The 26,239-nt window shown below is 42.7% G+C and overlaps 1 protein-coding gene and 1 long non-coding RNA gene across 3 annotated transcripts in view; one reads left to right on the top strand and one right to left on the bottom strand.

Annotated features, from left to right (window-relative positions):
• Window positions 1–21,297, bottom strand: part of LOC110535962 (neuronal calcium sensor 1) — a 32,875-nt gene extending 11,578 nt beyond the window's left edge. The window contains exons 1-4 of the mRNA XM_036935793.2: window positions 21,163–21,297; window positions 19,323–20,232; window positions 19,050–19,218; window positions 8,911–8,935 (exon numbers count right to left, since the gene is read on the bottom strand). Of these exons, the coding sequence (XP_036791688.1) occupies window positions 8,911–8,935; window positions 19,050–19,113 (89 nt within the window). The 5' untranslated portion in view covers window positions 19,114–19,218; window positions 19,323–20,232; window positions 21,163–21,297. The remainder of the gene's footprint in view (window positions 1–8,910; window positions 8,936–19,049; window positions 19,219–19,322; window positions 20,233–21,162) is intronic.
• LOC149979634 (uncharacterized) overlaps window positions 1–26,239 on the top strand; it is a 237,291-nt gene that overhangs the window by 144,457 nt on the left and 66,595 nt on the right. The gene's annotated exons all lie outside the window — the stretch shown is intronic.

The raw sequence follows: 26,239 nt of genomic DNA, 5'->3' as shown, positions 1-26,239 counted from the left end.
ACAGTAAATCATCATATGTTGTATAGCTAGATCTAGCCTGGGGGTAAGATGTATGCAACTATTTATCTTTCATCCACTAATTTACTACAAAAAATAAAAACAGAATAATCAGGCAGCTCCATCATTATTTTGCTTTGAGATGAGTTGACTGTGTTATAGCATTGCATCGCAGAGGAAATGACCCAATTCCCTGTGTGCTTCAAATTGCTTCAAGAGCTGCTGCCCCTAAACACCAACTAGTCCCTTTGAAAACGGCCTGAGGCATCCATTTGAGTGTCAAAATTGACTACAAAGTGTAAAGAGGATAATTTTGGTCATAAAGTCAGTCTCGTCTGAAACGGAGTTTGGATTACAATTATGTAAACAAATCATGCCCCCTTTTGCTAAATTCCACGTGCAAATCGCCCCTCTGCCCACTTCGCTTCCCTTTATTCAACGTGGCTCCGTTGTTTCATCGCCCCAATGCGCTCAAAGGATCACAGATGTTTTAGACCACATATGTCAGAGTCAAGGCCCGCGGGCCACATCCGGCCCGCAAGAAGGTTTTTTACGGCCCCTGGGATGATCTTGATTTATTATTAGAACCGGCCCGCAGCAAGCCGGCAGCCCGCAGATCTTTTACACGCACCAATACTACATTTCCCACAATGCAAAGGTGACGCACCGAGCAGTAGGCTGCTTCATTTCAATATTTATTGGCACAGCAGTCGTCAGCATCACAGTAAAATTAACTTTCAGATACCCATCAAAAATGGCAAAACGGAAGGTGGATACTGAGAACCGGGGGTTTCAAACAAGGTGGGAGTCGGAGTATATGTTCACGAAGGTAGCTGGAAAACCTGTGTGTCTTCTGTGTGGAGAAAGTGTGGCGGTACTGAAAGAGTATAATCTGAGACGACATTATGAAACGAAACACGCGGACAAAAACAAGAATATGGACATGGAACAAAGGCTACAAAAGGCAGAGGAATTAAAACGAGGCCTCAAATCTCGACAGGCTCTGTTCAAAAAAGCCAAATCACAAGGCCAGGCTGCTGTCAAGGCCAGTTTTATTTTGGCAGAAGAGATCGCTAAATCAGCCCGGCCATTTACGGAGGGGGATTTCATCAAAAACTGCATGATTAAAGTTTGTGACGAAGTTTGCCCAGAAAAAAGGCAACTCTTTTTAAATGTGAGTCTGAGCAGAAACACCATTGCCGAGAGAGTAGACCAGTTGTCCATCAATCTAAAAGAGCAGCTTGTGAAAAAGGGAAAAGATTTTATTGCATATTCCTTGGCTGTGGATGAGAGCACCGACATTTCTGACATTGCCCAGTTGTCAATTTTCATCCGCGGAGTGGACTCCAACCTAAGCGTGACAGAGGAGTTTTTGGCTTTACGTCCTATGCATGGCACAACTACGGGGCATGATTTGTATGAAGAGGTGTCAAGATGTGTAAATGAGATGGAGCTGCCTTGGGAAAAACTCGTGGGTTTGACAACCGACGGAGCACCTGCGATGTGTGGACACAGGAGCGGACTGGTGGCGAAGATACGGGAAAAGATGCAAGAGGAAAACGCGACAGGTGAGCTGACAGCTTATCATTGTATCATACACCAGGAAGCGTTGTGCGGTAAAGCCTTGAAAATGGAGCATGTAATGAGCATCATCACGCGCACAGTTAACTTTATCAGAGCCAAAGGTTTGAATCACCGCCAGTTCAAGGCATTTCTGACGGAGTTAGAAACGGAGCATGGTGATTTGCCTTATCACACAGAGGTGCGATGGCTAAGCCAGGGAAAGGTGCTTCAAAGATGTTTCGAGCTTCGTGAGGAGATTTGTCTGTTCTTGGACAGCAAAGGGAAAGACACAACACAACTCCGAGACGAAATGTTTCTGTGTGAAATGGCTTTTCTGTGTGACATTACGAGTCATCTGAATGCAATAAACTTGCAGCTGCAGGGTCGGGATCGTGTCATCTCTGATATGTACAGTACAGTGAAGGCATTTAAAACCAAACTGACTCTGTGGGAGACGCAGATGCGGAAAGAAAATTTGAGCCACTTTCCCAGCTGCCAGACCATGAAAGAGAAGCTCTCTACCAGTGCGTTCCCGAGCACACAGTTGGCTGATAAAATAGGTATGCTTGCCGCTGACTTTCGACGCCGATTTGCTGACTTTGAAGCACAAAAAAGCAGGTTGGAACTGCTCGGTAACCCATTTGCTGTTGACGTGGAAAGCTCACCACCAAACCTCCAAATGGAGTTGATTGACCTCCAATGCAATGATGCACTGAGGGCAAAATATGCGGCAGTGGGTGCTGCGGAGTTCGCCCGTTTCCTCCCCGGCACAATGCCCCAGCTGCGCATCCAGGCTGCTCAAACGTTGTCTATGTTTGGCAGCACATACCTGTGTGAACAACTGTTTTCTTTGATGAACCTGAACAAAACATCACACAGAAGTCGACTTACTGCTGAACACCTCCACTCAATTCTGAGGATTTCTTCAGCTCAGAGCCTTACCCCGAACATTGATGAACTTGTGGAAAAGATGGGACACCACCAAGTATCACCCTCAACCTCAAACAAGTGAACATTACTGTGCAATCACATATTTAGAGTTTTTACTCAGTTCAAGTTTAAAAGTTAAAATTTAATATTTGTTTTCACTGCATGTTACTTCTCCTTAAACAAAGTGTTGTTTTTGATTAATAGATTTTTGCACTTTATTTTTTTGTATTTCAATCCAATTATATTTTAAAAATATTTCAGTTGAGTGGATGATAGAAAATTGCTATTATTGTTTTTTCTTTGAAGTAAATTTAGCCCACTTTTGCTAAAATAGAAAATATAGTCTACTGATGGTGCCTTGAATACCGGTTTCTTTCATTTAATGTTCATGTTATGGGGATATTTATATAAAGGAAATTTGTCTTTTGTGTCTGTTGAAAATTAAAGATTACTGACAGAGCCATAAGAAAATATTGCTTTATTTATCTGATCATATTGTAATATATTTGTTAGGTTTTCAGTAGGTTCAATTAGGTTCACTAGACTATATGCGTCATTTAAAAAATTTTCAATGAACATTCGAACAGTCCGGCCCTCGTCTTGTAGCTGATTTTTTTATTTGGCCCTCCGTCCATTTGACTTTGACACCCCTGTTTTAGACTGAAAAACCCTATACAGATTAACTATGCAATGCATGCTTCCAGCAGGATGCACATCCAAATGGTTTGCATGCTCTGCGGAAGGAGCCCAGTGGTGAGTATACTGGTAGTCACTAGCTAGGCCATAGACTGCTGGTTATGTATATTTGTATGGTTATGTATATTTGATAATCATTATCACTGCTAGCTAGATAACGTTAGCCTACATCAATACAACTCGGATTTGCCACCATTTTTTTAAAGCTAGCTAACATTAGCATTGCTAGCTATTTTTGACGAACTTTGCTAGTAACAGTAATGGCAACATTATCATCACTCTAAAGGAAATTTGATGACATAATATGACAACGTTGTTTGCTACTAATTATGTGCCCAATTTTGCGTATTTCCATGCCACTGTAAATTAATGTAATTTAGATGAAACAGTCACACTAGCCTCCAAGGTGCAACCCATGACTAGGACACAATTAAATATTGGATGGACCTATGGTAGTACTAGCTAACAACTCATGTCTGACTACAGCAGTGTACTAACTAGCAGCAACCAACTCAAACCAACCCTGGGCCATGACAAAACATGTCACAGTAGGTTGCATGGTGTCACCGTCCTGAATCGAATCCAATCTGGAGCCAATCTGTCAACATCTGTAAAGCATAGAATTAGCTTCCAAACAATATTGTTGTTTCTCGAGCTATGTTTATAATTGAGGGATGATGACAATGATGATGATGATGATTGACGCTGTTTTTCTGTTAGACAAAGTGCACAGTTGGGTGTCAGACTGATCCCCTGGTCATGAATGGATGCCGGGACCTACCAGAAGGAGAAAATGTGGGTATCATAACATGTCCAGCAATGTGATTACATTATTATTTTTTTTTTACTTATTTAACTAGGCAAGTATGTAAGAACAAATTCTTATTTACAAAGACGGCCTACCCCGGGCCGAACACTAACCAGGACAGCGCTGGGCCAATTGTGAGCCGCCCTATGGGACTCCCAATCATGGCCGGTTGTGATACAGACTGGAATCGAACCAGAGTCTGTAGTGACGCCTCTAGCACTGAGATGCAGTACATTAGACTGCAGCGCCACTCTGGAACCCAAATGGTTTAGTGACCTAACAAAATATTTGAATTCACTGTTTACTTGCAATTTTCACAGCTTGTCAGGCAAAACTTCAGAGTAAAAGTGTCATGCGACACAAGTACCCTTGTGACACCTCCATTGTTTCATTTTTAAATTTTAGTCATTTAGCAGGCTCTCTTATCCAAAGTGATTTATAGCTAGTGCATTCATCTTAAGACAACTAGGTGGAACAACCACATATCACATGCATAGTAAGTACACTTTTCCCCAATTAAAGTACTTCTCAGCAAAGTCAGAGCTAGAAAGGGGGCAGTCAAGTGCAAGTGTTGCTTCAGGAATTATATTTTAATAATTTATTTTGGGGGGAGGGTTGAGATGAGGCGGGGTATTATTTAAGATACTCTTTGAAGAGGTAGGTTTTCAGGTGATTTTGGAAGATGGGCAGGGACTCTGCTGTCCTAGCTTCAGCGGGAACCTGGTTCCACCATTGGATTGCCAAGACAGAGAAGAGCTTGGGCTGAGCAGGAGCTGCCCTCCTGTAGGGGTGGAGGGCCAAGAGACCAGAGGTGGCAGAGCAGAGTGATTGGTTTTGGGTGTAAGGTTTGAGCATAGCCTGAAGGTAGGGAAGGGCAGTTCCTCTTGCTGCTAGTCAACAACGAGTTGCAGTAGTCCAGACAGGAGATGACAAGTGCCTGGATTAAGACCTGCTCCGCTTCCTGTGTGATATAGGGTCGTACTCTATGGACGTAGTAGAGCATGAACCTGCAGGAGCGAGTCACTGCTTTGATGTTTGCAGAGATAGACAGGGTGTTGTCCAGGGTCAAGCCAAGGTTATTTGCACTCTGGAAGGGCGACACTGTGGAGTTGTCAACCGTGATGGAGAGGACTTTTAGCAGGCAGGCTTTCCCTGAGAGGAAGAGCAGCTCCGTCTTGTTGAGGTAAAGCTTGAGGTGGTGGGGGCGACATTCAAGCTGAGATATCTGCCAGGCACGCAGTGATGCATGTTGCCATGGTTTTCAGAAGAGGGGAAGGATAAAAGTAGTTGAGTGTCATCCGCAGGAGAGACCATGTGAGTAAATGATGGAAACGAGTTACTTGGTGTATAGAGCGAAGAGAAGAGGGCCTAGAACCAAGTCCTGGGGGACACCAGTAGTGAGAGTCTGTGGTGCGGACACAGATCCTCTCCATGTCACCTGGTCAGAGCTGCCTGCCAGGTAGGATGCAATCCAAAAAGTGTGCGGAGCCTGAGAAGCCCAGCCATGAGTGGGGGGAGAGGAGGATCTGATGGTTTGTGGTGTCGAAGGCAGCGGATAGGTCTAGGAGGATGAGGAGAGAGTCAGCTTTGCAGTGCAGAGAGCCTTCGTGATGCAGAGAAGAGCAATCTCTGTTGAGTGACCCACCTTGACTGGTTAGGGTCAAGAAGATCGTTCTGATAGAGGTAACGAAAAAGTTGATCAGAGACAGCATTCTCAAGTGTTTTGGGGAAAAAGAGAAAGTCGTTTTTGACATCAGTCTCCCTCAACTCCTATCAGAAGGACACGACATGAGGCCTCTGATAGTGACCCGAGTTACTGCCCTGATAACACAGACGGCTTCATCATCAACAACAGATAATGTTTATGTGAAAAGTTGCATTGAAAAATCCCTGGCTTGATAAACTAGTAGGCTAATTCCCCAGCCAAGCATATACAACGGATATAGAGTTGTTTTGGTTGTGAAGTGCATTAGCAAAAAGCTTTGTCCTTTAGAACAAAATGCAATTTGCCACCACCTCATAAGATTGTCTTCTGCAGTTGTTTGAGAGATGTTCAGTTTGCTGCCAAACATGCAGCACAGAGAAGACCAGCAAGGGGGCCCTCATCACCATCATGAAGACATGTCCTCACTGTAAGCATTCCTATGAATGGAACAGTCAGACACATTTTGGCAAGTATGTGGCCAGCAACCTTCACCTGTCAGCGGAAACAGCTTCTACAGGCTCATCATTTGTACAAATACAGAAGTTAAGCCACTTAACTGTGAAACATTGTGAAACATAATTTATGTAAACTGACATTATTTGTTGCTTATTTACTACTTCTTAGATGCATATAATGTTTAGGGCATTACGTAGTCTGGTGGAACCAGCCTGATCGCTGTGTTGACCATTCTATTTCACTTCACATTTTATGATATCTGAAGTGAAATAGAAAGGTGATCACATCGATAAGGTTGGTTTCACCAGGCTAATCATAACCAATATTGATAATGTAATCCGTGCTCTGTGTGTGTGCGACTGACCAGTATCTTTGATAAGGGGCTAGGAGCTGATCTACGCTGCTATGCCCATCAATGGGGCGCTAGCAAAGACCTTACCTCCAGTCTCACCACTTGCCTGCTCACGAACGGTCGTCGATGGGGAGGCAATCACTGTCACTGTTCTATATGTGTTCACAGATTCATGAGGACATAGACAAACACTATCCAGGTTAGACTTCCACACGCCATTCCCCCAGGGGGCAGCAGCAACCTTTGAGCCTGGTTGGTAAGCATATCAGGTTCTTTGTAGCTCAGTTGGTAGAGCAGGGTGCTTGTAATGCCAGGGTAGCGGGTTCTATTCCCAGGACCACCCATATGTAAAATGTATGCAATCATGACTAAGTTGCTTAAAAGCGTCTGCTAAATGGCATATACACTGAGTGTACAAAACAATAACACCTTCCTAATATTGACTTGCACCCCCCTTTTTTCCCTCAGAACAGCCTCAATTCATTGGGGCATGGCCTCTACAAGGTGTCTCAAGCATTCCATAGAGATGCTGGCCCATGTTGACTCCAATGCTTTCCATAGTTGTGTCAAGTTGGCTGGATGTCCTTTGAGTGGCGGACCATTCTTGATACACACTGGAAACTGTTGAGTGTGAAAAATCCAGCAGCGTTGCAGTTCTTGACACAAACCAGTGCCTGCTACCATACCCCATTCAAAGGCACTTAAATATTTTGTCTTGCCCATTCACCCTCTGAATGGCACACATACACAATCCATGTCTCAATTGTCTCAAGGATTAAAAATCATTCTTTAACCATTTTCCTTCCCTTCATCCACACTGATTAACATGGATTTAACAAGTGACATCAATAAGGGATCATAGCTTTTACCTGGATTCACCTGGTCAGTCTTTGTCATGGAAAGAGCAGGTATTCATAATGTTTTGTACACTCAGTATATATTATATTTAATTGGGGTGATTGTTATTTTTTATTTTATTTTTTATTATATGTGTACTTGTTTGACATTTTACTGCATTGTTAGGAGCTAGTAAAAAGCATTTTGCTGCTCCCACTATAACATGTGTCACGCCTACTCCAGCGCTCGACGTCGCCGATCTACTAACCCCCGGTGCTGGCAACCATCCTTACACACACCTGCTCCCCATTATTACGCACACCTGGACTTCATCATCACCTTGATTACACTCCCTTTATTTGGCCCTCAGTAGCCTCAGTCATCAGGCAGTGTTGGTTTGCTTTCATGTTCAGTACGCATCTCCTGTTTAGTTCATTTGCCTTTCATCATTGTTATTAAACTCTCCTTCTGCACCTGCTTCCTGACTCCCTGTGTATTCGTGACAATCTGCTAAACTGTGCATGCGACCAATAAACTTTGATTTGATTTCATCAACAATATCACCAATCCCTGACTCTGTAGGAAATCTGTGACATGGCTGGTTTGAGAGGTGTTCATGTAGGCCTATTTAGTCACAAAGCCAGTAGGTTAAGTGCAGTCTGAGAGTAGAGGGAGGCCAGAGAGCAATACATGGTAATACCCTCTCTGAAACACATTTAAGGTGCAATCTGGTGATACACCCACAATCTCATGGAGGGAATGCTGTGAGCTATAGTAACACAAAAGAGTGTAGAATGCTCTTTGCACCTTGCGATTTTGTTTTGTTATCAGAAGGCCCTCTTGAAAATAGCCCCAGAAGGCTTGGGAGGCGCAGGGATTAGATCACGGAGGTGTTTGTATCAGTGTTATCAGACAGACTCCAAAGTCACTCTGTCTCACTATTATCAGGCTTCAAAGTCATTCTATTTTCAGAACTCATCTGTCTCCAAGGCAATGTGTGAGAAATTAACTTTGCAGTAGAACTATACTATCTAGCCTACTTAAATACTTTTCCCATGGATTTCACCTCAGAAGCAATATCTGTGTGTCAAATATCTATTAAATTGAGGATTTAATCAGAGGGCTATATAAAGTGAAATACTCCCTCTGTAGAAAAGCCTTAATACCCAGCTGCAGAGTTGGAGCATCAGTCAGACATGAGTCAACAACTCAGGAAGCTCCTGGTCACCAGCCCAGCCAGCTCACACCCTAGTCACTGCTCTCAGCCCCCAGAGCAGCAGATCTACACTCCAGGTTCAGACCAGTCATAGTGACCCTGTAGACTGAAGTCAGCCTTTAGCTGGCCCCTGGAGCACCTGGCATTAACACAAGAACATCTGCCAAATGTAGTAGACAGCAGATGTTGCAGGTGACTCAGTCAATCTCACCCACATGGGCAGCTACAGTTCTATTTGAGGACTAGGGGTAATGCATAGGTTAGAAGAATCTGAGTTTTGGGAGAAGAGGGGAGAAAAAAAGGGTAGAGCAGGAGGAGATTTGGAGGGTCATTTAAAATGATGTACTTACCACTGTTGCACCTCTTTCTCTGTAACTGTAAGAAAAAAAGAAACTGTTTTTAGCAAGAGACAAACTAATGTACTATGTATCAGACCATGAAGGTGACTTGGAAAATCCATTGGCAGGTGAAAATCACTGATTCCCATGACTGTACAGGTTGGACTGACAGTATATCTGGCTTAATAGTGCTGTCCATTTAAATTATGATTGCACTGGGGTTTTTCCATTTGCAACCACCCTGAGGAATAATGTGTAATTCCGTACATATTGTTAACAAACCGAATGATTCATCACACCTGAAGCTATGGAATTCACTAATCTGCTGTATTGCTCCCAAGGACCACATCATTATTATTATTTCAAAGGTCAATTTAGCACATTGTGTGAGAGAGAGAGGTCACCCAGCAGGATGGTGAGTGGCTTGGGTAACGAGACATGTTATCATGCCCACACAAGCAGCATTATTATCTGCCAGTATCTAATCAACCACTCCCTCATGGTTCTCCTTTCACAATCTGAACCCTGGGGCATACTCTCTAAAACAAGGGCTGAAAACCTGGTGGTCCTGTGACGGCGTTCTGAAGGTACACTGCTCATAGCAGTGGTTCTTCGGACAGACAGGTAGCTTTCTCTATACAGGATGCTACTTAAGGCACTACACACAATACAACAAACTAAATGTTCATGGGCTATATTTTGCTGTTCCCTCTGCCACAGGTCATAATGTTGTTGTCACCATAATCGTGGTTGGATAAAAAAAAAAAACTCATATATAGAATCCTGCAAGACGTTATCCAGTCTGTGGAGGGAATAATTCAAAGGTTTGAATAGTCACAACTATCATATTACCTGAACCTTACACAGTGAATGTGCAAAGGTCATGTCCAGGCATACCTGTAACCTTCAAGTACAAGCTCATGCCAGTGAGTGAATGAGTTCCCAGTGGATAGGGAGAGGGATGATATAATTGAGAGTAGGTGTCCGCCTTTCCTCCTACACGCTCAAACAAATATCCTTTGGGAAAAGATTGCCTCATTTTAAAGACCAAAAAAAAAAAGAAACCGGTCTCTTAATTTTCCTGTTTCATTCAACAGTAACCTAGACAGTGCCATTTCACCACTAAGTAGTTAATTCAACATTTTAATGAAGCTTGTCATGTAGAGCAAGGATAGGCTATTTATTAACATTGCCTGATGCAGTGTTGTTTTCTTGGGTGTTTTGCTTAATAAATACAGGTAACTGCCAAAATAAAGGAAACACCAACATAAAGTGTCTTAATAGGGCGTTGCTTCAATACACCTTGGCAAATATTCTACCAGTGTCTGTAACTCTATTGGAGGGATGTGACACCATTCTTCCACGAAAAATTCCATAATTTGATGTTTTGTTGATGATGGTGGTGGAAAACGCTGTCTCAGGCACCGCTCTAGAATCTCCCATAAGTGTTCAATTGGGTCGAGATCTGGTGACAATTTCATTGTAGAAAAACCTAACTTGTTTGAATAAAACAAAAAATATGTTGCTTTAGTTTTTCCATAAATCATAAAAATGGAATACTAGTTTACGTTTACATTAAACTATAATATTTATAAAAACACTGTCTGTGGACGTGTCTCAACACTTTCAAGTTCCCGTAAAAACTCCAACCAGTTTTTAAATAAAATGTTATGGGTGAATAACACAAGTTAAGCACAAGTTAATTTATTCACTTATATATGCCTTCAGAATTAGGTTCTTATTCTCAAACAACCCCTTGGCCTTCTCATTGTCAAAATGGCAAAAAATCTCAAATTGAGAGAGAAGTCAGAGAACCATTAACTTACCAACATGGTGGAATGAATGGGCTTTAGTGATGTGGTGCTGACTCATAATAATCATAATAATCTTCATAATCATAATCTGTCTTTATTATTTGCAGATTGGGTTTAGGAGGTAACATTATCGAACCAGTTTCATGGTATCCACGGACTCGGGAGAGGCGAAGGTCATGCGTCCTCCAAAACACAACCCAACCAAGCCAAGCCGCACTGCTTCTTAACACAGCGCGCATCCAACCCTGCAGCCAGCCGCACCAATGTGTCGGAGGAAACACCTAGTGACCTGGTCAGCGTGCACTGCACCCAGCCCGCCACAGGAGTCGCTAGTGCACAATGAGACAAGGATATCCCTGCTGGCCAAACCCTCCCTAACCCGGACGACGCTAGGCCAATTGTGCGCTGCCCCATGAGCCTCCCAGTTGCAGCTGGCTGCGACAGAGGCTGTGCTTGAACCCAGAGTCTCTGGTGGCACAGCCATAGCCTTAGACCACTGCTCCACCGGGAGGCCCTAATTGATACATTTTCAAGTACATAACTATAGAGAACATACAAAAATTATATGGTAATATTTTTTTTTTTACACATTCCCAGGAATGTCATAAATGATGGATAATTAGCTTCCGTACAGAAAAGACATGTACAGACACAGCAGGGGTTCAAACTGTAGAACCCAGTTCTTACATTTGAACATAAAAATAGATTTTATCAAACAAAACTATGCTACATTTGATCTTTCTGCCCATATAAGACATGTCTATGTCCTGGGAAATGTTCTTGTTCCTTACAATGTCATGCTAATCACATTAGCGCACGTTAGCTCAGCCGTCCCGCAAGGGGGACACCAATCCCGTGGAGGTTTTAACAGACTAGTTACAATATTTTTATTAGCCTAGAATCATCGTCCAGTATTGTAGCTGACTGGTGCAGTTAGTATAAGAACAGTAAAGAGACATGATGCAACCAATTTCCACTGAGGGTATAGCCTACGCCCTACGCCCACATGTACAGTGAGGGAAAAAAGTATTTGATCCCTGCTGATTTTGTACGTTTGCCCACTGACAAAGAAATAATCAGTCTATCATTTTAATTGTAGGTTTATTTGAACAGTGAGAGACAGAATAACAACAACAAAAATGTCAAAAATGTTATAAATTGATTTGCATTTTAATGAGGAAAATAAGTATTTGACCCCCTCTCAATCAGAAAGATTTCTGGCTCCCAGGTGTCTTTTATACAGGTAACAAGCTGAAATTAGGAGCACACTCTTAAAGGGAGTGCTCCTAATCTCAGTTTGTTACCTGTATAAAAGACACCTGTCCACAGAAGCAATCAATCAATCAGATTCCAAACTCTCCACCATGGCCAAGACCAAAGAGCTCTCCAAGGATGTCAGGGACAAGATTGTAGACCTACACAAGGCTGGAATGGGCTACAAGACCATCTCCAAGCAGCTTGGTCGCTGCGATTATTCGCAAATGGAAGAAACACAAAAGAACTGTCACTCTCCCTCGTCCAGGGGCTCCATGCAAGATCTCACCTCATGGAGTTGCAATGATCATGAGAACGGTGAGGAATCAGCCCAGAACAATGATTTCAAGGCAGCTGGGACCATAGTCACCAAGAAAACAATTGGTAACACACTACGCCGTGAAGGACTGAAATCCTGCAGCGCCCGCAAGGTACCCCTGCTCAAGAAAGCACATATACAGTGGGGCAAAAAAGTATTTAGTCAGCCACCAATTGTGCAAGTTCTCCCACTTAAAACGATGAGAAAGGCCTGTAATTTTCATCATAGGTCCACTTCAACTATGACAGAAAAAAACTCCAGAAAATCACATTGTAGGATTTTTTATGAATTTATTTGCAAATTATTGTGGAAAATAAGTATTTGGTCAATAACAAAAGTTTATCTCAATACTTTGTTATATACTCTTTGTTGGCAATGACAGAGGTCAAACGTTTTCTGTAAGTCTTCACAAGGTTTTCACACACTGTTGCTGGTATTTTGGCCCATTCCTCCATGCAGATCTCCTCTAGAGCAGTGATGTTTTGGGGCTGCTGCTGGGCAACACAGACTTTCAACTCCCTCCAAAGATTTTCTATGGGGTTGAGATCTGGAGACTGGCTAGGCCACTCCGGGACCTTGAAATGCTTCTTACAAAGCCACTCCTTCGTTGCCCGGGTGGTGTGTTTGGGATCATTGTCATGCTGAAAGACCCAGCCACGTTTCATCTTCAATGCCCTTGCTGATGGAAGGAGGTTTTCACTCAAAATCTCACGATACATGGCCCCATTCATTCTTTCCTTTACACGGATCAGTTGTCCTGGTCCCTTTGCAGAAAAACAGCCCCAAAGCATGATGTTACCACCCCCATGCTTCACAGTAGGTATGGTGTTCTTTGGATGCAACTCAGCATTCTTTGTCCTCCAAACATGACGAGTTGAGTTTTTACCAAAAAGTTATATTTTGGTTTCATCTGACCATATGACATTCTCCCAAACTTCTTCTGGATCATCCAAATGCTCTCTAGCAAACTTCAGACGGGCCTGGACATGTACTGGCTTAAGCAGGGGGACACGTCTGGCACTGCAGGATTTGAGTCCCTGGCGGCGTAGTGTGTTACTGATGGTAGGCTTTGTTACTTTGGTCCCAGCTCTCTGCAGGTCATTCAATAGGTCCCCCCCGTGTGGTTCTGGGATTTTTGCTCACCGTTCTTGTGATCATTTTGACCCCACGGGGTGAGATCTTGCGTGGAGCCCCAGATCAAGGGAGATTATCAGTGGTCTTGTATGTCTTCCATTTCCTAATAATTGCTCCCACAGTTGATTTCTTCAAACCAAGCTGCTTACCTATTGCAGATTCAGTCTTCCCAGCCTGGTGCAGGTCTACAATTTTGTTTCTGGTGTCCATTGACAGCTCTTTGGTCTTGGCCATAGTGGAGTTTGGAGTGTGACTGTTTGAGGTTGTCGACAGGTGTCTTTTATACTGATAACAAGTTCAAACAGGTGCCATTAATACAGGTAACGAGTGGAAGACAGAGGAGCCTCTTAAAGAAGAAGTTACAGGTCTGTGAGAGCCAGAAATCCTGCTTGTTTGTAGGTGACCAAATACTTATTTTCCACCATAATTTGCAAATAATTTCATTAAAAATCCTACAATGTGATTTTCTGGAATTGTTTTTCTCATTTTGTCTGTCATAGTTGAAGTGTACCAATGATGAAAATTACAGGTCTCTCTCATCTTTTTAAGTGGGAGAACGTGCACAATTGGTGGCTGACTAAATACTTTTTTGCCCCACTGTACATGCCCGTCTGAAGTTTGCCAATGAACATCTGAATGATTCAAAGGACAACTGGGTGAAAGTGTTGTGGTCAGATGAGACCAAAATGGAGCTCTTTGGCATCAAATCAACTCGCCGTGTTTGGAGGAGGAGGAATGCTGCCTATGACCCCAAGAACACCATCCCCACCGTCAAACATTCAGGTGGAAACATTATGCTTTGGGGGTGTTTTTCTGCTAAGGGGACAGGACAACTTCACCGCATCAAAGGGACGATGGACGGGGCCATGTACCATCAAATCTTGGGTGAGAACCTCCTTCCCTCATCCAGGGCATTGAAAATGGGTCGTGGATGGGTACTCCAGCATGACAATGACCCAAAACACACGGCCAAGGCAACAAATGAGTGGCTCAAGAAGAAGCACATTAAGTTCCTGGAGTGGCCTAGCCTGTCTCCAGACCTTAATCACATAGAACATCTGTGGAGGGAGCTAATGGTTCGAGTTGCCAAACGTCAGCCTCGAAACCTTACTGACTTGGAGAAGATCTGCAAAGATGAGTGGGACAAAATCCCTCCTGAGATGTGTGCAAACCTGGTGGCCAACTACAAGAAACGTCTGACATCTGTGATTGCCAACAAGGGTTTTGCCACCAAATACTAAGTCATGTTTTGCAGAGGGGTCAAATACTTATTTCCCTCATTAAAAGGCAAATCAATTTATAACATTTTTGACATGACTTTTTCTGGATTTTGTTGTTGTTATTCTGTCTCTCACTGTTCAAATAAACCTACCATTAAAATTATAGACGGATCATTTCGTTGTCAGTGGGCAAACATACAAAATCAGCAGGGGATCAAATACTTTTTTCCCTCACTGTACATCCCTGCTTTGCTCAGCGCTTCACAGAGAATTATCATGTGACACATTCATAAATTACAGAGTCAATCTCACGAATGTCGGGCAAGCCATTAAATTGGCCTCAAAAGTCAATGCCGTCCAAAAATCTAGGCAATTCACCATGGCTGAGATTTAATCAAGTTTGATTATGTAACTCAGTCAAAGGCAATGGGCAGTAATACAATCAGCCTATGAGGAGGGAGGAGAGCAGTGAGGTCAGGGCTAGCAGCTTACTTGCCCTGCAGGCCTACTCACATCCAGCTTGCACTCTGTCAGTATCAACTGCTGAGCTGAGTCTGACGGCTAACAAAAACACCTATTACATCCTCAGGTTGACTGGGATTCCTCTTTCCATATCATATCAGACCAGTCATTTGGAAAACCATTTAGACTTGTTTAGGTTTAGGTACAGTAGGCTAAACTGTGGCCCCCTACATTAAAATATGGGTATGTTTTAAGCCATAACATGCAATATTAAATGCTTGTTAAATTGGCAAATTGAAATAGCTAATAGAAAAAGTAGGAAAGCAGAGGAAGTATCTCTGCTTTCTGCCCGCACAACCAAACGTGTAAGACTGGTATAATTATAGATAGGCTTTTCCTTTGAAGTGTCAAAAGAGAATGTCTCAAACTTGACATTGGATCAAAGTGAGGTTGGCAATAGGAGTAAAAACGTTGCTTATGAGATTTACTTGACTGGCTGTCAAATTACCTTAGATGCACCAAAAAAACACAATCTCCAGAACTGCATCCTAAAATTGTTAACGCACAGACGGTGCTCCTCCTTTAATTTGGGTGTGTGCCATGGACAGGACAGTAGGGTAAGCCAGCTTCTTTTAATCTTTTATTATGGCACTGAAAACAGCCCTACAACTTCCTGGGCTCAAAATTGATCACTGAAAACAACTTCCAATGAGAAAGGAAGAAAGGATATGATTTACAAGTCAGAGGAATAATATTTAAGCCTCTCAACAGGAGAGGGAGAAGAAGAATCAGAAAGAAAAGGAGATGGAATGAGGGGAGAAATGAAAAGGGGTCTAAATTAGATGAGAGCGGGGTAAGGGAGTGGACATGCTGGGAGAAAAGGCTGGGTGCCCCTCTGTGCAAAGCTAAGGAGATGAGATCCTAATTATACTGTTCCATTCCCTGCTCAAATAGGGCAATTAGGGGATGTGGAGGGAGAGAGAGAGAGAGAAAAAACAGAAAAGAGAGAGCTGGATAAAGGAGAGCAGCAAACAGCCCATCCCAGCACGAAGCCCAATCTTCCTCAGCACTTCAATCTCCTGCCACAGCAGCCTTCCCTGGTTGTGGTGTGGTGAAGCCCACCGCGTGAACAGAACTGTCATTAGGCAGCCATTGGCTGTCAACTCCCACCCAACACCTGGCATGCAATGCTACAAGCTAACCACCCCCCCACTAGACTCAATACTGTGTGCACAAATGTAATGTTTCAACTCTTGTCTTCTAAATACTGAAGGAACAAAAAGCAATATTTATTTGCAAAATGGACTGCTTCATTTAAATGGCTACAGTTGAAGTCGGAAGTATACATACACTTATGTTTGAGTCATTAAAACTCATTTTTAAACCACTCCACAAATGTATTGTTAACAAACTATAGTTTTGGCAAGTCGGTTAGGACATCTACTTTGTGAATGACACAAGTAATTTTTCCAACAATTGTTTACAGACAAGATTATTTCACTTGTAATTCACTGTATCACAATTCCAGTGGGTCAGAAGTTTACATACACTAAGTTGACTGTGCCTTTAAACAGCTTGGAAAATTCCAGAAAACGATGTCATGGCTTTAGAAGCTTCTGATAGGCTAATTGACATCATTTGAGTCAATTGTAGGTGTACCTGTGGATGTATTTCAAGGCCTACCTTCAGACTCAGTGCCTCTTTGTTTGACATCATGGAAAAATCCAAATAAATCAGCCAAGACCTCAGAAAATAAATTGTAGACCTCCACAACTCTGGTTCATTCTTGGGAGTAATTTCCAAACGCCTGAAGGTACCACGTTCACCTGTACAAATAATAGTACGCAAGTATAAACACCATGGGATCACGCAGCCGTCATACCGCTCACGAAGGAGACGCATTCTGTCTCCTAGAGATGAACGTCCTTTGGTGCGAAAAGTTCAAATCAATCCCAGAACAACAGCAAAGGACCTTGTGAAGATGCTGGAGGAAACAGGTACAAAAGTATCTATATCCACAGTAAAACGAGTCCTATATCAACATAACCTGAAAGGCCGCTCAGCAAGGAAGAAGCCACTGCTCCAAAACCACCATAAAAAAGCCAGACTACAGTTTGCAACTGCACATGGGGACAAAGATTGTACTTTTTGGAGAAATGTCCTCTGGTCTGATGAAACAAAAATAGAACTGTTTGGCCATTATGACCATTGTTATGTTTGGAGGAAAAAGGGGGAAGTTTGCGAGCCAAAGAACCCCATCCCAACCGTGAAGCACGGGGTGGCAGCATCATGTTGTGGGGGTGCTTTGCTGCACGAGGGACTGGTACACTTCACAAAATAGATGGCATCATGAGGTAGGAAAATTATGTGGATATATTGAAGCAACATCTCAATACATCAGTCAGGAAGTTGAAGCTTGGTCGTAAATGGGTCTTCCAAATAGACAATGACCCCAAGCATACTTCCAAAGTTGTGGCAAAATGGCTTAAGGACAACAAAGTCAAGGTATTGGGATGGCCATCACAAAGTCCTGACCTCAACCCTATAGAACATTTGTATGTAAACTTCTGACCCACTGGGAATGTGATGAAATAAATAAAAGCTGAAATAAATAATTCTCTCTACTATTATTCTGACATTTCACATTCTTAAAATAAAGTGGTGATCCTAACTGACCTAAGACAGGACATTTTTACTAGGATTAAATGTCAGGAACTGTGAAAAACTGAGTTTAAATGTATTTGGCTAAGGTGTATGTAAACTTCTGACTTCAACTGTATGTGGATATGTTCATTCTGTGATTAGAGATGCTAATTAACATAATTGTGATTATCTTGTTATTGATGCAAATGCCTCCAGTCCACTTTGCCTGACTTAGGCTAGGTGACCTATTGCACACAATGAAAATAGTGTTATTTTGCCTGCTACTTGAAGACCTTTGCCTAAATGTGCATACACTAATGGCACTGTATGAAGGCTCCATCAAGCCCATATTTGCTAACTTTTGGCAAACCACCACCAGCTTGATTGCTGATCCAAAGTCTTAACTCCATCTGCATATTCATATATCTCTCCTTCCCAGTGGACTGTTTCCAAAGACCTGAACTAATCACAATTTGTGACACCATAGAAATATTTATGCAAGCCAAAAATATGAAGCCTAGGCTATATCCACAGAGGAGATGACAGTTAAAGGCCCATGGCAGTAAAATTTGTTTTCCTATGTTTTTTATCATATTGTAACAGCTGATGAAACAAATACTGTAAAAGTGTGAAAAATGTGATCAGTGTTATTTCCTGATAGTTGCTTGTTAAAAATACAATCTACACAGGACCTTCTAATCAGCAGGTTTGCATGGGCTGGAGTTTCCATGGTGACATCACCATGCGGTTCTAAACCTCTCTGCCAATAACAGCTAGTTTTCAGTTTTCCCTCCCCACGTAGACCACTCCCAGACAGTCATTCTTGCTTGAAAAATAGTTTTTTAAAAAGCTGTTTTTGCCCATGTTAATATACATCTATTACAGTAAGGTACTTAATTGTTACCCAGACATGATTTAATATTGATATAAAACGGCTGCATTGGGCCTTTAATTTGTGCTGTTGTTTCTGAGGATTAAGAGAAACAGAAGCCTAGATGTCTTATCCAGGCTACATGGAAACCAGGTCATGTGAGGTACACATTTAGTATTTTATTCAATATTGTTCATCATAAAATGCACTAGAAAATTCACCAGCACTAAATCAGACTTGGTTCAGTGCTCTTACAGTGCTGTTTTAATGCTGTTACATAGTTATGAAATAGGCATGTATTATGTATAGGTTATTTATTCATCCATTTTACAATGATTTTGTTCACCCAACATAAAATATTTGCATTTTATACAATCCACATCCTATCTCAGTCCAGTTGAAAAAAGATAGAACATTAAAAAAAGGACACTCACAGTAGGTCTTCCTGGTGAGTTCCTCCACCACCTCCTGCTTGAGCTTGCTGTTTGATTTTCCCATGGTGGGTACCTTTGTCCTCACTGCCTTGGGTTACTCCTCCACGCCTCCTCCAGCTCCACCTTGACACACACTGAACACCCCTCTCAGTCTACTCCTCAGTCCTCGCTGGTCAAACAGATGCAAATATGGGCCAGTTAAAGAAAGCAATGCAATTATACCACTGAAATAAGAGAACAGTAAACTCTGGCAGAGAATTTAACTCCACCCACCAGGCTTCTGTTCAGTGCAGTCCACTCTGGATGTGGCCAAGATGTGCCCAGACTTCAGCACTCCAGGGCAATCACTCCAACCCCAGGGGCTCAGCACTGAATAATGGGAGACTGTTGATTCAGAGTCTGAGTGCTCGCCTCCCCTTTCTTTAGGATGCTCAGTGGGCGAGAGTGACGTTGTGATGTGTTGCTACCTTTGTCCTTGGTTACAGGAGTCACTCAGTCTCTGGGTTGTGTGTACACACTCCCTCACACTCAGCTCAATGTTCCTTTCACCCCTCCTTTTCCTCCTTTATCTTCCTCCCACCCTCTTTTCCCACCACTGTCTCTGTGGCTGCGGGTAACTTATAAGAGAATCCTCCCTCTTGACAGCTGAGATAAGGGGGTGGGTAAAAAAAAATACAATGAACAGGGCTCAGCCTTAGATGCACTCTCTTTTCAATTACACCCCAGGCTTGAACTCAGATCCCAGCAGGACTTCCTTCAAACACAGCAGCAGAAAATACAAAGTCAAAAGGTCTTTGCGACTTAAACTGTCATTTTAAATGCAAAATACAGAAAATTAGAGAGAAAATAAAAACGTCCCAGTGAGTTTACTGGCTGAGAGATTTACAGAGTGACAGTTCTCTTTTCTCTTCCATTCTGACTCACAATTCTCCTTCCTTCAGGTGAATAATGGAATTTCTCTGTGTCACAGGCCTGAGATGGCATTCATAGATGCTACCTCAGTAGCTGGCTGAGTCTCAGTACATCACAGGACAATACGGCACCTTTCCTCACTAAGCATTAGGGTCTATGTCTGTGTTTGTTCTGTTCTTGGCCTGAACTGTCTTCTCTATGCATGTGACTGTGGTGACGGTAATCATCATCTTGTGTTTGCTCAGCTCCATGGTCCCGAGTAACCTAGACACTGTAAAAAAAAACACAAAAAAAAAAACCAGCAGTTGCAAGGTCAGGGCAGTGCCAGGAGGGCAAGATTGCAGTGAACATCCCTGGAATCTCACCCACTCCACACCAATGACAGTGTCAAATGCTGAGCAGTTCTCAATGCCGAGTTCTCCTCAAGCATTCACAGACAATACTGAAACAGCAACTTGCTTGACTTCATTGGGTTGAGAGAGAAATGCCCTGCTCCTGTGTATGCAGTCCTCACAATGCTCTTGCAGTGCAGATGAAAGGTTTGGTAATGGAATGACGGAACAAACAGCACAAATCTTCATTCTGTTACCAAACTTTGCATCTGCACTGTTCAAGTAAATCTGCTTTGGTAAAATGTTCAGTGCTATTAATGAAAGTAGTCCATTGTGCATAGAGTTGTATGGTTTCTTTAACTTTGCAATCATCGTTTTTTTGTTTGACATAGCCTACATTGTAAAGTGAAAAATCTAAGTCTCAGCATTACCTTGGAATTGCCCTATGTCATTCAATCTAGCATATCAATTATCCAAAAACATTAACACATTCTGCCAGGCTCAAAGTAAATAACATATCTAAATTACATATAATAATTTTACACCTCATTGCATTTTGGTTTGAGTTCACTACAATATTTATACTATACCCAGGCTGTGTGATGTTTCTTTGAACAAAATAACAACTCAATAACGAAACAGTCAAAAAGTAGGCTACCAGTTTGCGAAAGTAGGATACCAGTACCAAAGACGGATTCAGCGCTATTGCTTAGCAACACAAACAGAAATGGATATGGCGACGGTGAAGGCTGAGCTCTTCGGTTTGTTACCTGTCATTCGTTTACTTATAAAGCTACTTTCACTATCTATGACAAATAATACCCTTGTAACAGAAAGACATAATGACAGATTTATTTTGAAACACTCACCTTCATCTTCAGACAGGCATCCGGAATTAACCGTAAATCGACGAATTATCTGTTTTTCCCGCGAGGTTTCTGTATTCTACAAGAGCGCGCTTCTCCTGTCGGTCTCTTCCACTGGCGTCAGCTAGATTCAGGAGCGCCTGACATCGCAGTCCTGAACCTCAGGACAACATGTGCTATTAACCGTTTATTTCCTGTGCAATTTTCGATAGTCTGTCTCGAACTGTAAATCAGAGGTATTGTAAAAGTATTCAAAATGAACAGCAATTAAGTGTAAGAGAATAGATACTTAATTTTCCATTTGGTTAGAAACAGACATTCGTTCTCTTCCTTAATTAACCAGCAGACACACACCAATGTGGAACAGGGTCAGCAGCGGTGCAGTGCAGTTGGAGCAAATTTGGGGTTAAGTGCCTTGGTCAAAGGCACAACGGCAGTGGAGCTGGGATTCCTTTTAAATCACATCACCTTGAGAGAGCCATATCTAGTGGTGTGCTGTGGTGTTCTGGATGAGGGACTTTGTCATTACAGTTAGTGACGTCATGTCCATAGGGGGCACAAGGGCAGGTGCCCCCTCAGGTTTGTTATTTCTTCATTTTTATCCTACGTTTTATCATAATTATTTACAAAAAGATCTGTCAATGGTATTTTGCAGAGGAGGCACACTGACTGGACCAGGCAAAGAGTACCTAGAAAAATATTGTCACCCTTGCAAATTTTGCCCAATTTCTTCCAGAAAACTGTTGAAAACTGTTGTGTTGAAATTTTGGTGTCCACATATATATGTCTTTGGTTTCATTTGAACAAAACAAAAGAATCTGAATAATTTACTAAATGTTAGCTTATTCCACAAATAAATCATAAAATGGCACCTTCTAGAAGTAGTTAGAAGTAATTTGATTTCATGCAGGTGATTCTCCTTTACTTTGGAATTGAACTCACATGTCGTGAGTTGCAGGTGCCTGCAATATGAAAATCACTCATTCAACCAGTTTGACTAGAGAAAAGGACTTATTCTCCTGTTTTGTGTCACGTTGTATACTGCAATGAGCATGGAGAAAAGAAAGAGAACCAGAAAATGATCTGTGGAGGTCAGACACAAGATTGTAGCCAAGCATCAAAAATCTCAAGTCTACAAGTCCATCTCCAGAGACCTTGATGTTCCTGTTTCCACTGTACGTAATGTTATCAAGAAGTTAAAGGCCCATGCCACTGTAGCCATGCAGAGAGAACTTGATGGAAGATTGAAGCAAAGGATTGTTTGAATGGTGGAGAAAGCTCCTCGATCAACTGCCACACAGATTCAAGCTGACCTTCAGACACAAGGTACGACATTTTCAACTCGCACCTTCTGTCGCCAACTCAGGAGGACCCCACTGCTGAGAGAAAGACATAACAAAGCTTGACTGCAATTTGCCAAAACACACCTGAACATGCCAAAATCCTTATCCTGTGGACAAATGAGACCAAATTTGAGCTTTTTGGTAAAGCACACCATCTCTATGTTTACAGAAAACAAAATTAAGCCTTCAAAGAAAATACACCTTCCCTACAGTCAAACATGGAGGAGGTTCATGTTTTGGGTTGCTTTGCTGCCTCTGGCACTGGGTGCTTTGAACGTGTGCATGGCATCATGAAATCAGGAGAATACCAAGGCATTTTGGAGCGCAATGTCAGACCCAGTGCCAGAAAGCTTGGTCTCTGTCAAAGGTCATGGGTCTTCCAGCAGGACAATGACCCCAAACACACTTCAAAGAGCACCCAGGAATGGTTCAAGACAAAACACTGGACTGTTCTGTCGCCAGCAATGAGTCCAGATCAAGCTCCCATTGAAAACTTGTGGAGAGATCTGAAAACAGCAGTTGGGAGAAAGCACCGTTCAAATCTGGGAGAAAAGAGGGCATGTGAAGAGGGCACGACAAAGCCTATTCCCCTTCAGGAAACTAAAAAGATTTGCCATGGATCCTGAGATCCTCAAAAGGTTCTACAGCTGCAACATTGAGAGCATCCTGACTAGTTGTATCACTGCCTGGTACGGCAATTGCTCGGCCTCTGACCGCAAGGCACTACAGAGGGTAGTGCGTACAGCCCAGTACATCACTGGCTAAGCTGCCTGCCATCTAGGACCTCTACACCAGAGGAAGGCCTTAAAAATGGTCAATGACCCTAGCCTCCCCAGTCATAGACTGTTCTCTCTACTACCGCATGGCAAGCGGTACCAGAGTGCCAAGTCTAGGACAAAAAGGCTTCTCAACAGTTTTTACCCCCAAGCCATGAGACTCCTGAACAGGTAATCAAATGGCTACCCGGACTATTTGCATTGTGTGCACGCCCCCAACCCCTCTTTTACGCTGCTGCTACTCTCTGTTTATCATATAGGCATAGCCACTTTAACTATACATTAATGTATATACTACCTCAATTGGGCCGACCAACCAGTTCTCCCGCACATTGGCTAATCGGGCTATCTGCATTGTGTCCCACCACCCGCCAACCCCTCTTTTACGCTACTGCTACTCTCTGTTCATCATATATGTATAGTCCCTTTAACCATATCTACATACTACCTCAATCAGCCTAACTAACCGGTGTCTGTATGTAGCCTCGCTACTTTTATAGCCTCGCTACTGTATATAGCCTGTCAATTTACTGTTGTTTTATTTCTTTACTTACCTATTGTTCACCTAATACCTTTTTTGCACTATTGGTTAGAGCCTGTAAGTACGTGACAAATAATCTTTGATTTGATTTGAGAACTGGAGCAATTTGCACAAGAGGAGCAGGCCAAACTGCCAGTAAAGAGGTGCAGGAAACTCATCGATGGCTATAGGAAGCACTTGATTGCAGTTATTTTGACCAAAGGCTGTGCTACCAAATATTAAGTCTAGGGTCTCAATAATTTTGTCAATGCTATTTCTGTTTATTTTCTGATTTAAATGGATATTGTCACGTCTACTCCAGCGCTCGACGTCGCCGGTCTACTAACCTACGATCCTGGCAATCCATCATTATGCACACCTGGCAACCATCATTACGCACACCTGCGCCTCATCATCAGGCACACCTGGACTTCATCACTTCCCTGATTACTCCCCCTTTATCTAGCACTCCGTTGTTATCACCCATCAGGCAGTATTGTTTATGTGTTTATGTTCAGACTACTCTTGTTCGTGTATTAACTCTGTTCGTTCTTTTTAAACTCACTGACTGCACCTGCTTCCTGACTCCCTGCATCTTCGTTACAGATATATTAACAGTGAAATAAAGCATTTTGGAGACCAAATACTTTCGTAAATGTCAAGTTTTTGGGGGGTGAAATGCAAGGGTGCTAATACTTTTGGCCACGTCTGTATATATACAGTGGGGAGAACAAGTATTTGATAATGCCGATTTTGCAGGTTTTCCTACTTACAAAGCATGTAGAGGTCTGTAATTTTATCATAGGTACACTTCAACTGTGAAAGACAGAATCTAAAACAAAAATCCAGAAAATCGCATTGTATGATTTTTAAGTAATTCATTTGCATTTTATTGCATGACTTAAGTATTTGATACATCAGAAAAGCAGAACTTAATATTTGGTACAGAAACCTTTGTTTGCAATTACAGAGATCATACGTTTCCTGTAGTTCTTGACCAGGTTTGCACACACTGCAGCAGGGATTTTGGCCCACTCCTTCGTACAGACCTTCTCCAGATCCTTCAGGTTTCGGGGCTGTCGCTGGGCAATACGGACTTTCAGCTCCCTCCAAATATTTTCTATTCGGTTCAGGTCTGGAGACTGGCTAGGCCACTCCAGGACCTTGAGATGCTTCTTACGGAGCCACTCCTTAGTTGCCCTGGCTGTGTGTTGTTTCAGGTCGTTGTCATGCTGGGAAGACCCAGCCACGACCCATCTTCAATGCTCTTACTGAGGGAAGGAGGTTGTTGGCCAAGATCTCGCAATACATGGCCCCATCCATCCTCCCCTCAATACGGTGCAGTCGTCCTGTCCCCTTTGCAGAAAAGCATCCCCAAAGAAGGATGTTTCCACCTCCATGTTTCACGGTTGGGATGGTGTTCTTGGGGTTGTACTCATCCTTCTTCTTCCTCCAAACACGTTGAGTGGAGTTTAGACCAAAAAGCTCAATTTTTGTCTCATCAGACCACATGACCTTCTCCCATTCCTCCTCAGGATCATCCAGATGGTCATTGGCAAACTTCAGACGGGCCTGGACATGCGCTGGCTTGAGCAGGGGGACCTTGCGTGCGCTGCAGGATTTTAATCCATGACGGCGTAGTGTTTTACTAATGGTTTTCTTTGAGACTGTGGTCCCAGCTCTCTTCAGGTCATTGACCAGGTCCTGCCGTGTAGTTCAGGGCTGATCCCTCACCTTCCTCATGATCATTGATGCCCCACGAGGTGAGATCTTGCATGGAGCCCCAGACCGAGGGTGATTGACCGTCATCTTGAACTTCTTCCATTTTCGAATAGTTGCGCCAACAGTTGTTGCCTTCTCACCAAGCTGCTTGCCTATTGTCCTGTAACCCATCCCAGCCTTGTGCAGGTCTACAATTTTATCCCTGATGTCCTTACACAGCTCTCTAGTCTTGGCCATTGTGGAGAGGTTGGAGTCTGTTTGATTGAGTGTGTGGACAGGTGTCTTTTATACAGGTAACAAGTTCAAACAGGTGCATTTAATACAGGTAATGAGTGGAGAACAGGAGGGCTTCTTAAAGAAAAACTAACAAGTCTGTGAGATCCAGAATTCTTACTGGTTGGTAGGTGATCAAATACTTATGTCATGCAATAAAATGCAAATTAATTACTTAAAAATCATACAATGTGATTTTCTGGATTTTTGTTTTAGATTCCATCTCTCACAGTTGAAGTGTACCTATGATAAAAATTACAGACCTCTACATGCTTGTAAGTAGGAAAACCTGCAAAATCAGCAGTGTATCAAATACTTGTTCTCCCCACTGTATATATACAGACGTGACCATCTCGAATCCCACCGTACCTTCTCCGCTGTGCAATCTGGTTTCCGAGCCGGTCACGGGTGCACCTCAGCCACGCTAAAGGTACTAAACAATATCA

Source organism: Oncorhynchus mykiss, chromosome 11, assembly GCF_057628025.1.
Source record: "Oncorhynchus mykiss isolate SJ-2025 chromosome 11, ASM5762802v1, whole genome shotgun sequence".
Lineage (NCBI taxonomy): Eukaryota > Metazoa > Chordata > Actinopteri > Salmoniformes > Salmonidae > Oncorhynchus > Oncorhynchus mykiss.
Note: the sequence above shows the minus strand (reverse complement) of the source record. Positions and strands in the feature narration are given on the sequence as shown.